Source organism: Apus apus, chromosome 4 (assembly GCF_020740795.1).
Source record: "Apus apus isolate bApuApu2 chromosome 4, bApuApu2.pri.cur, whole genome shotgun sequence".
Classification (NCBI taxonomy): domain Eukaryota; kingdom Metazoa; phylum Chordata; class Aves; order Apodiformes; family Apodidae; genus Apus; species Apus apus.
Window position 1 is genome coordinate 7,316,883 of NC_067285.1, and position 13,737 is coordinate 7,330,619.

A 13,737-nucleotide genomic window follows, 5' to 3' on the forward strand; every position below is an offset into this window, starting at 1 on the left:
CTTATTGTCTTTGAAGTTGTCTTTGCATATCGTAGGTATAGAAATGTGAGGTTCTTTTCCAAGTCTATTTGTGTTAAAGAAATGGACTTAAAGCACATTCTTGACACCCACAGTATTGCTTTTACTGTTGTGTGGAATATGGATGACTGTTTATATCAGTTTTGGGTAAGATGGCTCTTCTAAAATATTTTCAGAGTAGCTCTGAATTGGAACCTAAAATCAAATGCAACTTGCCAGCTTGGTTAAGAAGTACTCTGGGTAATGAATTTTTTATGTATAGTTTTCATTGATCTAGCATGACTGAGAGCAAAAAGAAATGGTGCTTTGATAGGTTTCTCTAAGTTACTGTGCAGGCAATTGATCTTTGTTGATTTTGCATGTTGTGACTGACTGCTAATTAAATAACTGGGATCAGTGTTTCATTGCAGTTTTATCTTCCACAGTGTGACAAGATCAAGCAGGAACGAGATGAGGCTGTCAAAAAACTGGAGGAGTTTCAGAAAAGTAAGTTGATAAATGTTGGTGGGAATTTTTTGGGTTAAAGAGTTATAAACATCTGTCTGCATACTCTAGAGCAGCATTAAGGATGGAGACATCGGGATCCACTTGCTGTTTCTCCTTCAAAGCCTTGTTTGACGGAGTTAATCCAGTGGGACTTTGACCATGGTCAGACTAACTGCTGTGACAGTCTTTACATGCCCTAACTCAAGTATCCATTCTTAAGGTGCAAAGTGGTGAAAATGCAGTGGTACAAAGGTGGCTCAGTCTCACCTGGATCTTGCAAGTGACTTCTGGAATTATATATGCTTGTATTGAGTGGGATTTGACCTGATTGTTGTTATTAATAATAATAATGTTAGTTTTTTCATGAAGAACGAGTAGAATTACCTTCAGCATAGATACACCAATGAAGTTATTTAGGATTAACTGCTGTCTCTCTGTAGAGCAGGTTCCATCTTGTCTGAGCTGTGAGAATGTCAATATTCACTTTTACACTTTTATGGTAATGGTTCTCTTGAAACTGTATGGTGTCTGGAAGGAACAAAGCAAGTGGAAGTATCCTAGTGGAATACCTCCTTAGAAAAGACAATTACAGTAGAATTGCAGTCTGTTATGTCTGGTTTTGCCAGTGTGGTGAACTGCACAAGGAAGCATCAGAAATGTGGATGAAGTTAGTGCAGGAGAAGGAAATCACATGGTCTATACTTTTGTCTGACTGTTAATAGGGGAATTTGCTCACTTCTATTTTATAATTGTTTGTATGATACAATTATGGAGAATAATCTAAAATCAACAGGAATCATCTACTGCCTTAAGTGATCTTGGATAACTGCTCTGTGAGGCAAGAGTGTTCTCTAAGTCTAATTCCTCTGAAAAAAATTGCAGCCTGTTTTGTTTTCGTTATGATACAAGGAATACCAGAGTGTGGCAGAAAACGTCAAGTAGTTAAGACTTAAAATTTGAAGTAATATTTGATGTTGTAAAATTTTATGGGTTTCTCTAATCTTCCTTTCACATTTTTAAAGGACATACCTTGTAAACATAGTGATAAAATGCCAGGAATATTAGGATTTTAAGGCAATAATAGAGCCCATTATTTAAACGACAATATAAAAAGCAATTATATTGATGAAGAGCTACATCGGCTTTGTGTCTGTGAATAAACTTGGCCTGTACTCAGCTTCTATTTGTTCTCCTGGCATAAACACATATTGTGTGTGATTCCAGTTTAATGGGGCCCCGTTTGTATGCCAAGCAGCTGCATTTTAGGCCCTATTGCGTGATTTCATAGCTCTCTGAAAATTGGTTCTATTGAGCACAAGAGATAGAAGGTGGTGGTGGGGGGGAGAGCTTCAACACACAATCATTTCTTTTCAATTGGAGCCAGCAAGGTTGATGACAACATGACCATTGTGTTATAATGATAAGACCACTAAGGATCTGTACCTCTCATCAAGGCTTTCACACAACAGCAGATACAATTTAATTCACTGCTCTGTCAGCAGTGCTGATACCATTATGCCGTCTGTCTCCACAGTTATAATCACTGTCCTCCGAGAAATGCAGTTGAAATGATCTTGAGCAGTCAAAGAAACTCTCAATTAAGCCTGCCACTTCCAATGTGTCAGATTGTGTCTTATGCACTTGGTACAATTTTCACTTCCAATCCTGTTTATTTACAATGTCTACCAGTAATTATGCTTAACATGTCATTTAGTGAGGGTGCCCCTGCCAAGGAGATTGTTGGGTGCTGCAGCACCATTGAGTGGGAGTTTCTCGCAGTCAATGCCATCAGCGGCTTTTAGTCCCTGATGGGATGCAGTAGTAATGTTGATAATGCAAGTATCGTGCTCATCAAGTCATAATTAGATGCCACTCAAATGTGCCACTTGTAATAACAGTGTTGATTCATGTTTTCTCGGTGACTGCAACTACTAATTAGTTAAGTGGTTTTTGGTTGGCCTGCATTTGCTGCGGATTATTATTACCCCGAAAAAAACTGTCAAGGTTAGAGATGTTTCAGGCCACTTAGTGCTGCTTTATGAATTTTAATATTGACATAATAAGAACTTTGGACAGACTTAGGAAATAATATATTTTTGTATTTAATTTGGAAAGATTTTTTTCCCCTGAGTTAATCATAATTGCAGGTTAATTAAGTTTAAATGAACCAAGAGTAATCTCCAGTTCTGCCATGTGAGCCCAATCCTTGTTTCCTAACTTTAGCTTTGCTTGAGGCCATTAGATGCCTGTATGTAAAATAGGAGCAGCTCATTATGTCCACTGCTCCCTCATCCTGGCCAAAAGATTTCAATGCTCCAAATTCCCAGAGCTAGGTACAATAAAAACAGAAAACATATAGACATGTCCTGTTTTCCAGTCATTAAGATGACCTTTGGATATTAGGGATGACTCAAGTATCTCTCTTCAGTATTTAGGCAAAAGACTTGGGAGAGAGCAGGTGGGACTTTCTAGCCCATGGTATGAAATCACTAGTTTTTGAAACTTCATGAAAAGGAAATACTAGAAAAAGTTCTCCGTATTTACAGTGTCCTTCCACCCTTGTTCCTGCTCCAAAGTATTGTTCAGTCCTTTCTGCACATTGAAATCCTGATGCTGGGCTGCCAAGCAATCTGTGCCATGAAATGACTTGCAGAATTAGGGTCTGGGCTGCTTTTTATGATGTGTAAGGGTGCCAGCAGCCAAGGAGGACTTGCTTTAATGAGCAAGGTGCTAGCCTGAGAAATGGGAAACTGTTGTTGGGTTTCCTGCTGAGCTCCAGATCCCCTCTGTCACTTGAAGCTTGTCACTTAGAAGATGACTTTTAACACTAGTGAACTACTAAAGCCAAAATGCATCTTTGCTTTTACATGTCCTCTGGCTCACATTGGTATCTGATGTTACAAAATAACACTACACCAAATATGTGGGCATTTCCTAGCAAACCTGCCCTAGACATGTACTGTATGTCCATCCTGCTGCTCTGATTGTACAGTGTGTTTAGCAAGTGTAATGGTTCTTAAAATACCACACATACCTGGAGACTGGAAGGTGAAAATAACCTTTAGAGGACATCTCAGTCTTGCTGTTTAAAAATATTGAGGTTCCAGTCTTCTAAAAGAGGCATCCATACCAAATTTTCAAGAAGATTATGATGGCAATCTGAAGGGATGATCCTAGTGGTCTGAGGCTGATTCCTCAAGTATAACTGAAGAAAAGATAGTGAAGGAGGCTCCTGCTGGCCTTCCACTTCCCCAAGTTTATGCTCAATTCTACAGTTACCCCTCCAGTGCTTCAGACGTGGCTTGAAAGAGCTGCTTAAAGCAAGGAAACAGATATTCAATGTTCAAAACAGTTCCTATCCGTGGAGATTATCTATGTATATACTTCCCTGTATTTGAAATGCTTACATGGAAAGTTAACAAGGTATAATGTTTCTCATCATGGGATGCATGTGTCAAATACTGACTAATTTTTAAACTTTTCCCCTAGTTTCTCACATGGTTATTGAGGAAGTAAACTGTATTCAGAACCATCTTGAGATTGAGAAGACGTGCCGTGAAAGTGCTGAGGCTTTGGCTTCTAAGGTGAGAGAAATTACAGTGATTCTGTTTCAACTGATTTCTTGTTTATTTTTATTTTTTTTTAACTTGAGGTGGTATACATGTCCCATTTATGTTTTTGTATAATTTTGCTGATCTGTGAAATTATTTTGAAGTGGCAAAAACTGTAAGCCATGTGCAGGATGCACAATACTATTTCTTCCTTTAAAGAAAAAAAAGCCCAACCCTGTTTTAATTTAGTTTCTATTTTGGAACCAACATCTTGATACCTGGATTTTATATGGATTTAGGTTAAATGGAAAGCAAGTTTTAGAACTGTCTTGTGTGAGATATAAAATAATAATGAGCATTTCAGTGTCTAAATCAAATGGAAGAAGTCAACCACTGCATTACATTTCAGGTGATTGTTTATGGAAGCAAAGCGAGGGCAGGGGAAAGGTGACCTCCTCTGCTCTGTTGATTGCATCTAGTCTGATGAATTTAGCAAGTGTGTAATTTTCTATATTCCATCTCATCAGAAGTGCATTATTATTAAAGAATGTTTTTATCTCTCTGTTATATATTTTTGGTTGTGTAAAATGCATCTGAGCCACTTCATCAGAAAATGGATTACAGCAATTTTGGACCAAATTTCATTAGCAATGCTGACTGCCTTTTTCTTCTTTTTTTTTAATATATTTTTTTTTTCTTTCCCTTCCCCATCCCTTGCCCAAAGTACATCGTTAGACATAGTAAAAATCACACCAGCAAGAAATCACTCTAATTTAGATGCATTAGCAGTGTACTTTCTGGAGGTATTTACTTAATTGTTTGCATAATGACACTATATTAGAATTCATAAGTTAGACAATCAGCATATAAGTAAGAAAATTAATGTATTTATGCAACTTTTCTTCTTCTCTGCACATTTCCTGTAATGCACATACAGGGGCAGCTCAAAGACTGGTTTCACCCCATGGAGCTGATTTGCCAAAGCTGCTTTGTTTGTTGCTGTGAGCCAACTAAATAAGGTTCCTTACACCACTTTTCCCACTTACTCAGTGTCATTCTTTGGGAATGAGATTATGAAGTTCTTAAGTAAAACTGCAATAGCTGGGGAGCTGAGGAAAGGGGAGATCAAAATTGATTGCTTAGGTAAAAGTTCAGAGTCAGTGTATGCTTTCTTTCAAGGTAAATACTGGACTTCTGAAGTGCATGTTCATGCAACATGTTGTACACCATTAGTAGAAAACGGAGTCTAATTCTGAGATCTGAATGCAAGGAATGCTTGTCTGGTGGGTGGACAGTCCCCCCAACATTAGCCTGCATGACCCTGAGACTGTGCTGAGCTTGCTGAATGCTGCTTATGTGGGGTGTCTAGGTGCAGAAAGAAATGGTGAGAATGAAACATTTGCAGAAATTCCTGTTGTTCGTTTTTTCCTGGCACTTTGGTCAAGATGGAGATGCCTTACAGACATCCTTCAGTGTCATCCACCAACCAGACATGTTTTAAGCATCCAGTCCAGAGTTATTTCTGACCTGTGGCTTGACACATAAGGAATTGGTTTCATAAGCTTTCATCTTATGTATATTCACTCTACAATAATAATTGCTGAGAATTGGAAATTAAAAGAATTTTGAAGTAGTTCTGCAATGACTGGCAGTATAGTAGTTGTGGTGTCTGTAACTTAGAAGTAAAATAAGGGCACAGAAGGAGTTAAGAGTTTGTATTTGGCCAATAGATACAGCTGGCAAAACCAGATGACCTTTTAGGAACACAAGGCCTTCGTCAGGTCTTTCAGTTAGGACTCCTGTTGGTGCTGGTACATGCTTCAGGGTAAGGAGCTGAAGCAGCTATCACAAAGAACATACAGCATTAAATAATGTTGCTAGTTGATTTTATTTGAACCTACATAGGGTATTTATTAGTCAGAAGTACCACAGAGGAAAGAAGGGCATGAATGAAACATCATGTTGAATTCAAGCCTCCTCAGAGCAGAAGGGCAAGCTTCCTGTCTTTAGACCATTTTGATGTTAAATGGAGCATTTACTCCCATGTTAATCTTCTTTGTTTGATAGACCTTTTGATTATAAGGGTGTCCTGGTTTGAGCCAGGATGAAGCCAATTTCCCTTTTTACTGATTTTTGTTTTTTTCTTCAGTGAGCTTTCTTTTAACTAGCAACATTCTGTTCTAGCTAGGCTGATAAGACATTGGAATGTTTTTCTAACTGCTGGGTCTTCAAGGTCGCACCTTCACTCTGCCGGCTCAGACACTACAGGCAGATCTGTGACTCCCCCCCCCCGTAGGAGGCTGAGTTAGACAGACAGCAAAATTGGCCAGAGAGATGCCATTCCATATATCTACGTAAGGTCAGAGATCACAGAAGACAACTTCCTTCCTTCTTCCCTTCTCTCCCGTCCATGGCCGGTGTCCAAGGAGGACTCTGTCCATCCATCACCGTCAACTGTTCTAGCTCAGGGGAGTGTGGTGGGAGTTGCTGGAGGTGGGGGGAGGCGAGAGGCTCTTGCACATGCCTGAACTTATGGGTATATAATTGTATATATTCTCTTATATCACTAGTGTTTAATTAAAGCTGTATAGTTTAGTTTTCAATCCAGCCAAGTCTCTCTCTTCTTCTCTCTCTCCTTCCCTACCTGGGTGGGAGGGGGAGGGGATCGAGAGCATTGTTGTCAGACCTGAGTCAAACGGTGACAAAGGGAGAAAAAAAATACTGTTTACTTTTTTTTTAGTTTTGCACAGCAGCTTAGAGGCAAACTAACTATCTTCTTACTGTTTGTTCTTCTCAACTTTCAGCTGAACAAAGAAAACAAGACTTTGAAAAGAATTAGTATGCTCTATATGGCAAAACTGGGTCCAGAAATTATCACTGAAGAGATTAACATTGATGAGGACGATTCATCCACAGACACAGAAGCTAACTCTGGATCATGCAGTTCTGTGCATTGTCAGCAGCAAATAAAAGGTGAGTGTTGTTACTAAGCCTGCACCACCATCCAAGGCAAAAATTGTCTAAAGAATGGCAGTATTGGTTTGGACCAGAGATCATGCTTCCGAGATTGGCCATCAAAGGATTTCCAGGAAAGACTGTAAGAACATGGTAGCCTTGTAGTGATGCTGTGTAATGTATATGGTGGATATACAGCCTGCAGAGTAAGTTACAATGCAATTAGAAAATGTGATTTGCACAGCTAGGAGTGTTCAGTGTTACTGATTTGGAAAAAGAAATGTTTCCTCAGATCCTTAACAAAGTAAGAGTTAAGCAGAAGGACAGTGTCATCTTGGTATTGCTTCAACTGCAGTGTCACTATTCCGAAGCTTCTAAGACAGGACACTCCAGCTCTGCTTCCATTATGTACCTTTGCATGCAGAAACTTTGTTCATATTTCAGAGCTATTGCCAAACAAGCACCTTAAAAAAGGACTGTTGCACTGGGTAAAACAGCAAAGCTTGGGAACTTGGAAATACATTGATAAGAGGAATCTGTGCTTTGTGAAGACATTTCTGGTTCATTTCTGAAAGGCAGTTAATGACTCTGTAATCCAAAATCTGCCTTCCTCTCTCTTCTAACTGTGTGATGAAGTCAACATGATTCTGTATGCTGATATGTCATAGTATCCAAAAAAGGGGAATGCCCACATTCTGCATTCAGTGACAGAGAGAAGTATTAAGTGGTTCATTTTATTTTTTTTTTTTAGAAAAGCTTTCACTTTTTTCTCCTGGTTAGTTAAAATAGCAAAATGATGTCTAAGTGCAGCTTTCCTGAACTATCAACGTTGCTAATTGTTTTCTGTTTGAAAGCAGCAGCCTCAGTGAGGTGGTACAAAGGATCACTGAGAAAAAAATGAGCAAGTGTTATAAAAATGCTTGAAAAAAATTCTAACCAAGAAATCAGATGTCATAGCACCCTTCTATAATAAACAATTTTCTATCCTGTAGATGTAGGAAAAGAGGCAGAGAACCAATCTGCATCAAAAATAAGTCTCTAGAGTTCCTCCTGTCTTTTATTGGATAAAGGTATCAAGGATACATTTAGAGAGAGCAAAGACTCTGGCTGCAGATCAGAGAATGTGGTTAGGAGGGTACCAGGGTCAAATGAGAGAAATATTTCAAAAATACCTCTGATGTATATGCCTTTTGTCTTGATGAACAATTCATTAAAGAATGAAATGTGGCATGTTGTAAAGGATTTGCAGCTCCTGGCTTCTGCTCCTCTCTCTGGCCTTATAATTAAGTTTTAATGACCTTACTTTTACAAGTGTTGAGTATTTTAGAAAGCATTGGCATCTCATTTGCTATAGGAGAAGATATTCCATCCCTGTGCCAGGAGAGAAGCGTGGGTGTGTGTGTGGCAGCAGAGTGAACTGAGAACGTGCACCAAAAGGCAGTGTTAGGGCTGTGTCTCTAGCCTGAGCAGAGCTGCGTGGCATTTGTCTTCAGGAAAAAATCTGAAGTTATATCTTGGATTACCTGCTACGTGAAAGACCATATGCAATGAAGGATGTGTTTTCAAAACTCGCCTTAATGCTTTGGGTTGTTGCCCAAATCTGCTCATCTGTGCATGGTTATGATTCCAAGCAGTTGGATTTTGTGTTGGAAATCTTGGAAGTCCTTTAGCCTTCTCACCATTGAACAGAATATTGGATGTTTCTTGGAATTACTCCTTCCCTTTTACCAATTTTTTGTAAGGATGTACAAATAAGATAGTACAGTCAGTTATTAAAGGGATAAAATCCTGTCCCTCAGATGCTTTCTCTATTTTTGCTATCTCATGCATTGGGAAAGCTGTAGTTCCTAAGGAGCTGTACCTGGAATTCACTGATAGGATTTGGGTTTTTCTTTTTAGCTTAGCTTTCAGATATAATAAGAACTGAAAGCTCAGCTGTGGTGGTCAAGCAGTTTTGTGCATACCCTCTATCTGGGAAGAAACATTTCTTGTGCACAGTTATGCTTTCTTTATATGAGATTGATATATGTATTGTAAGACTTGACTTAATTCAGTTACCGTAACTTTCAGTGAGACCTTTTTTGCCATTAATTTCACTGGAAAGCACAAATCCATAAACCAGGCAATCTGGCTTAAGAATCTTCTGGGAAAACAAATATTTTTATGTACCTCAGAATGTGTGTGCCTTTAATTTGGGGGCAAATAAATCTGAAGTTCCTGACCAGGGAGGTGTGGGCTGTGGTAGAATCAACGTTTTCAAGATGTGAGACCAAACAGAATTATATCCAGCATGTCATCATCATCTGCAATTGATTAGCAACAATTTTCTCAACTCGTGGCTGGGATTCAATGAACAGCCGTGCTATGAAATACTGGAAGCAGGTGGGGAATGAGAACACTTCCTGAAAACTAATTTATATCAATAAATTGATGTTTTGGTGGTGTTTTTATGTTAACCTAAACCTTGATAGATTATGTATGCAAACTGATCTCCTGTTAAGAAGTTATTATAATAAAATGTTTTATTCCATTGCAAATTTAATTTATTTAATATTTTGATAATTAAGGAACAAAAATTCTAAGGGGAAAATTACAAGCATTAGCTCTTCCATCAGTGAAGGTTATATTCTGACTCTGTTCACAGAATGTTACAAAGACTGTAAATTGGCAGCTGTTCAGGACAATTTCTTCAGTGAAAACCTCCCAAGTATTAACTGCCTGTTGTTTTGTTTATTTCCTTTGTGACAAGAACTCAGGATCGAAAAAGAATTTAAGTGCATTAATTTGTTTTAAAGGATGCCTATTAAAAATTGCTTTCTGCTGCCTTTGTACCAGAGTCTCTGGGATGTGGCAGTCTCCTGAGTAGGACTGAGGATACTTTGTGGTGCAGGATCAGCCTTGTTATAGCAGGAAATGAATGATTCAGCATGCAAATAAAGACAGCAGTGCTGAACAGGGCACCTTATCTCAACAGGGTATATTTGAAACTGTGGCCCAGTTATAGATCTGTTACTTGACACTTATGTGAAGTTCCTAAATTATTGAGGATGCACCTTGAATGCAGCTAATGCCTCGTATGGAGTTAAGGTCTTCTGTACCCAATTGTACATGCATTGCTATGACATTTCCTTTGGTTTGTTTTCTTCCAAGAATCAAAGATATTTATCATTTCTTTCCTCAAACTGCAGAGCTGCGAGATCAAATCATATCTGTTCATGAGGAAAAGAAGACCTTAGCCATTGAACTGGAAAACCTGAGGTGCAAACTTGTAGAAGTAATTGAAGAAGTATGTATTGTACCTTGGAAGGCGAGACCACGCTAGCGTGTAGTCAGTACTTTTTGTATCTAATTTTGCTGAAAACACTCAGTTGTGAAGTTAATTGAATACTATCTAATCTCAAGCCCTGCCAGCTTGCCCATATAATGGAGCACTTAGGGCCTATGCCTAGAAAGGGCATCCTATGTCAGAGTCCACTCTGCTGCTGTTGCTGGCACATGACTTTTGATGATCTGTTCTACTGCCCATATTACTACTCTCATATCCCCTTCCTGACAGCTTCTCACTCATCAAAGCCTGTGGGCTATTTTGGATTTCCTTAAACCTGTGCGTGTGCAAGAAATACTTTTGGAGAATGTCCAGTTTAATCACTGGTGCTACTTCATTGAGCATATCCTTGAGTTTAGCCATTGGCAGTGCCCTGTCATGGTAATTAGACCAGCAAATTGGCTTTTTGAGCCAACAGAGTTTCATTCCTTCTTGAAAACTGGATAAGCCATGTACTGATGCAAATCAGGACTTAGTGGCTCTTCCTGTCTATGCAACACTTGCATTCAGAAAGACACAGCTGACAGCTCTTGGACAATAAACAGAGCCCAGGAAAAAAAGCAAAACAGCAGCCTGACTATATTAAAACACAAACAGTCAAGGATGAGCTAGTATCTTTTCAACCAGGTGCTATGGTGCCTCATCCTGAAAGGTTCCAAAGATGTTTCATTTGCAGCTGTGATGGGTACGTGCCATTAGAATGGGCCATGGGAACCCCATGTGAAGGATTAGTTCATAACCCCTTAATGCCATCTGTTATGGGGCTTGTAAGTTGGGCTAAAAATGCTTTCCATCCCACTGGAAACCCTAAGATAAAGCCGAACATAAAACCAGAATTACTGGAAGCAAAACATTGCTTGCGCTATGTTTTGTTATATGCCTTATGCCACTAACTAAACCACTATTTTTTTGTCTTTACACTTTTCTAGGTGAATAAAGTGAAAGAAGAAAAGGCTGTTTTGACAACAGAAGTTAATAAGCAGCAAAAACTGTTGGAGAAGTGCAACAGAGGTGTGTGGTGTCAGCAAGTTCTCTAACAGTTGGCTACGTCCTTCACAGAAGTTTTGTTGTAGTACACAGAGTAGGTTACAGAACAGTGACTCTGGTCCAGATCTGACACTTGGCCTCATTGCTGCAGGCACTGCAGAAACACATGGACTATTCTAGACTGTCTCTACTCCAGGAAAATGTGACAGTGTAAATAGCAGGTTGAATGTGAGAATAGGAAAAATTTTTGCTCTGTGGCATAGGTGGCAAGCTGGGAGAGGAAGAAAGTGCTTCACAGAGATGGAATTTGATCCTTAATCTCCTGTTTTTCTAAATCATTACATTGTCTTCCTTTTAGTTGAGATACAGTTAATTTTAAATATCTAACAACTTGGGAGCAACTTTTATGTTCAGAGGATGACGAGAAAAAGGCAAGAACACTGGGAATTGGATAAATAAGATTTTCAAATTATGGAAGGAAAGCAGAGATCTTCCTTTCCTAGAAAGAGAGAAAACTAAGGCAGGGCAAGTCTAAAAAGAGAGAGGGCTCACAAAAGGAAAGCTTCCATGTCAGAAATAGCTGACCTAAAAGTAGTTCAGAGGGGAGGTTAAAGATTTTAGTGCCTTGGATTACCTTGCCCTTTTCTCTTGTTGCTGATTTAGCCTTGTAGAAATGAAATGGTTTGGTTAAAAATCTCTTTGGCTGTTTAACATTTTCCTGAAGTGGCAAACAATGGATCTGGCCTCTAATGCCTGCTGGTCTTGATGCATTGCTTGTTCTACCTTCCAGAGTTAGTTATTCGTTTAACAGCACCTTAACAATACATCCTGGAGCTCTTCAGCTGCATTCCCAGTTATCCTGATATTCAGGTTTTTCCTCTGCGGTTGTGTTTTACTTGCTTGCCTGGGGAGGAAAAATAAAAACCTGTTAAAGACATCTCCCAGGAATCCTGAAGTGTTTGTCAGGCAGTGGAGGGAATGGCCAGGGCCGGCGCTTTCACACGGAAGGACCTGTGGAATAGCCACAGCTACAAAGGGAAAATACAGCAGTCTTTGGAGTAGTGAAGAGTAGTGAAGACTCTAATCATGCCAATAATACTATCTTTTAGTTGGGAAAAACTGTACAAAACTGGCATAGTCCATGTTTTTAAGGTAAAAGCCAAGGTTTGAGTTACAGAGAAATGTATGAGCTCCTAGTGGGAAAGAATGTTCTGTTTTGTCCTTGTCTGATGGGTCAGAGTCTTACCTTCTGTGAATGCTGCAGCTGTTTCTCAGCACAGGGAGAGGAGGTGTATTCTGAAAGCTTCCAACAAGTGTTCATTTCTTAACTATTCCGTGTGCCTTCATTGCTTGAGTCTGTGACAGACAGTACATGGAGACTCTTGAAATACCAAACTTTGGATTCATTGATTAGACAGAGCAGCTTGAAGAAGCTTTGGATGCGATAGTGTGGCAGATCAAATGTTTCTGAAATGTTTTCTTCCTACTAAGCACAATCAAAAGAACAACCCCTGATTTCATTTTTGCCTGTTTTCCAGGAAAAAGGAGTTACACCAGGTTAGGTCCTAATGCACTGGCATGGTTTTTTTGTGTGCTTAAAATGAGCTACCAAAGTATCTATTCAATATCTACTGTATTCTATATGGCGCTGTCTTGGAACTGTGTAATCAATACACATTTCAGTCAGAATTGATAATTTTATCTTAAATCTTTTTATGTGTTGGTTGGTTTGTTTTTTAAAGTGAATGTCATTTTGAGGGTCAGGTGGGCTGGGATGTGTATCTCACTGTGCATAGCTTTAAAAACTGTTACGCTTGTCTCCACAGAAGCAAGTAGCTTAGGTAGGACAGTGCTAGAAATCCAGTGTCATCACCCTGCAAACTGTTGTTCAGCCAGTAAGAGCTAAAGCTTATCACAGCTTATCAAGCAAGTGGTCACTGAGGCACGTTAAGCATAAATGATACTTGAGTAGTTACAAATGCTGCTTGCTGCCCTGCACTGAGGCTGTTCAGAATGTTTTGGGAAGCATGCCCTGTGGTGAGCTTTAGCCACCTGTATGAGTCTTGCTTTTGGGAGAACACTTTAAATACAGGCAAAACAAATTTGCCCTGCTTTCTTCCTGAGGTTGCTTTAAATCTCTGTTGTAAAGGGACTCGTCAAACCTCCCTCAAACGTGGTAGGCAAAGACAGGCACCTCCAAAATAACAGTAATCTTTGGTAGGTTCAGCAAGGCTCTCTTGAGGCTTTGATTGTCCACACCCAAAGAGGCAAAATATGGTCAGTGCTGAATGTGCTACTGGAGTTTTGAGCCTGGGTGGAGGAGTATTACTCTATTCAGAAGATCAGTAATTGTGCATCTATATGTAGTGAGGTCTAGAGCACACAGGACAAGTATTGCAAAGGGAACTGTATATG

General features: G+C 39.3%; 1 protein-coding gene across 3 annotated transcripts in view; it reads left to right on the top strand.

Annotated features, from left to right (window-relative positions):
- Positions 1-13,737, top strand: part of SHTN1 (shootin 1) — a 61,645-nt gene that overhangs the window by 15,937 nt on the left and 31,971 nt on the right. For all 3 annotated transcript variants that reach the window (XM_051617812.1, XM_051617813.1, XM_051617814.1), the window contains 5 exons: positions 444-504; positions 3,994-4,088; positions 6,860-7,028; positions 10,199-10,296; positions 11,265-11,346. In XM_051617812.1, coding sequence (XP_051473772.1) covers positions 444-504; positions 3,994-4,088; positions 6,860-7,028; positions 10,199-10,296; positions 11,265-11,346 — 505 coding nt within the window. The remainder of the gene's footprint in view (positions 1-443; positions 505-3,993; positions 4,089-6,859; positions 7,029-10,198; positions 10,297-11,264; positions 11,347-13,737) is intronic.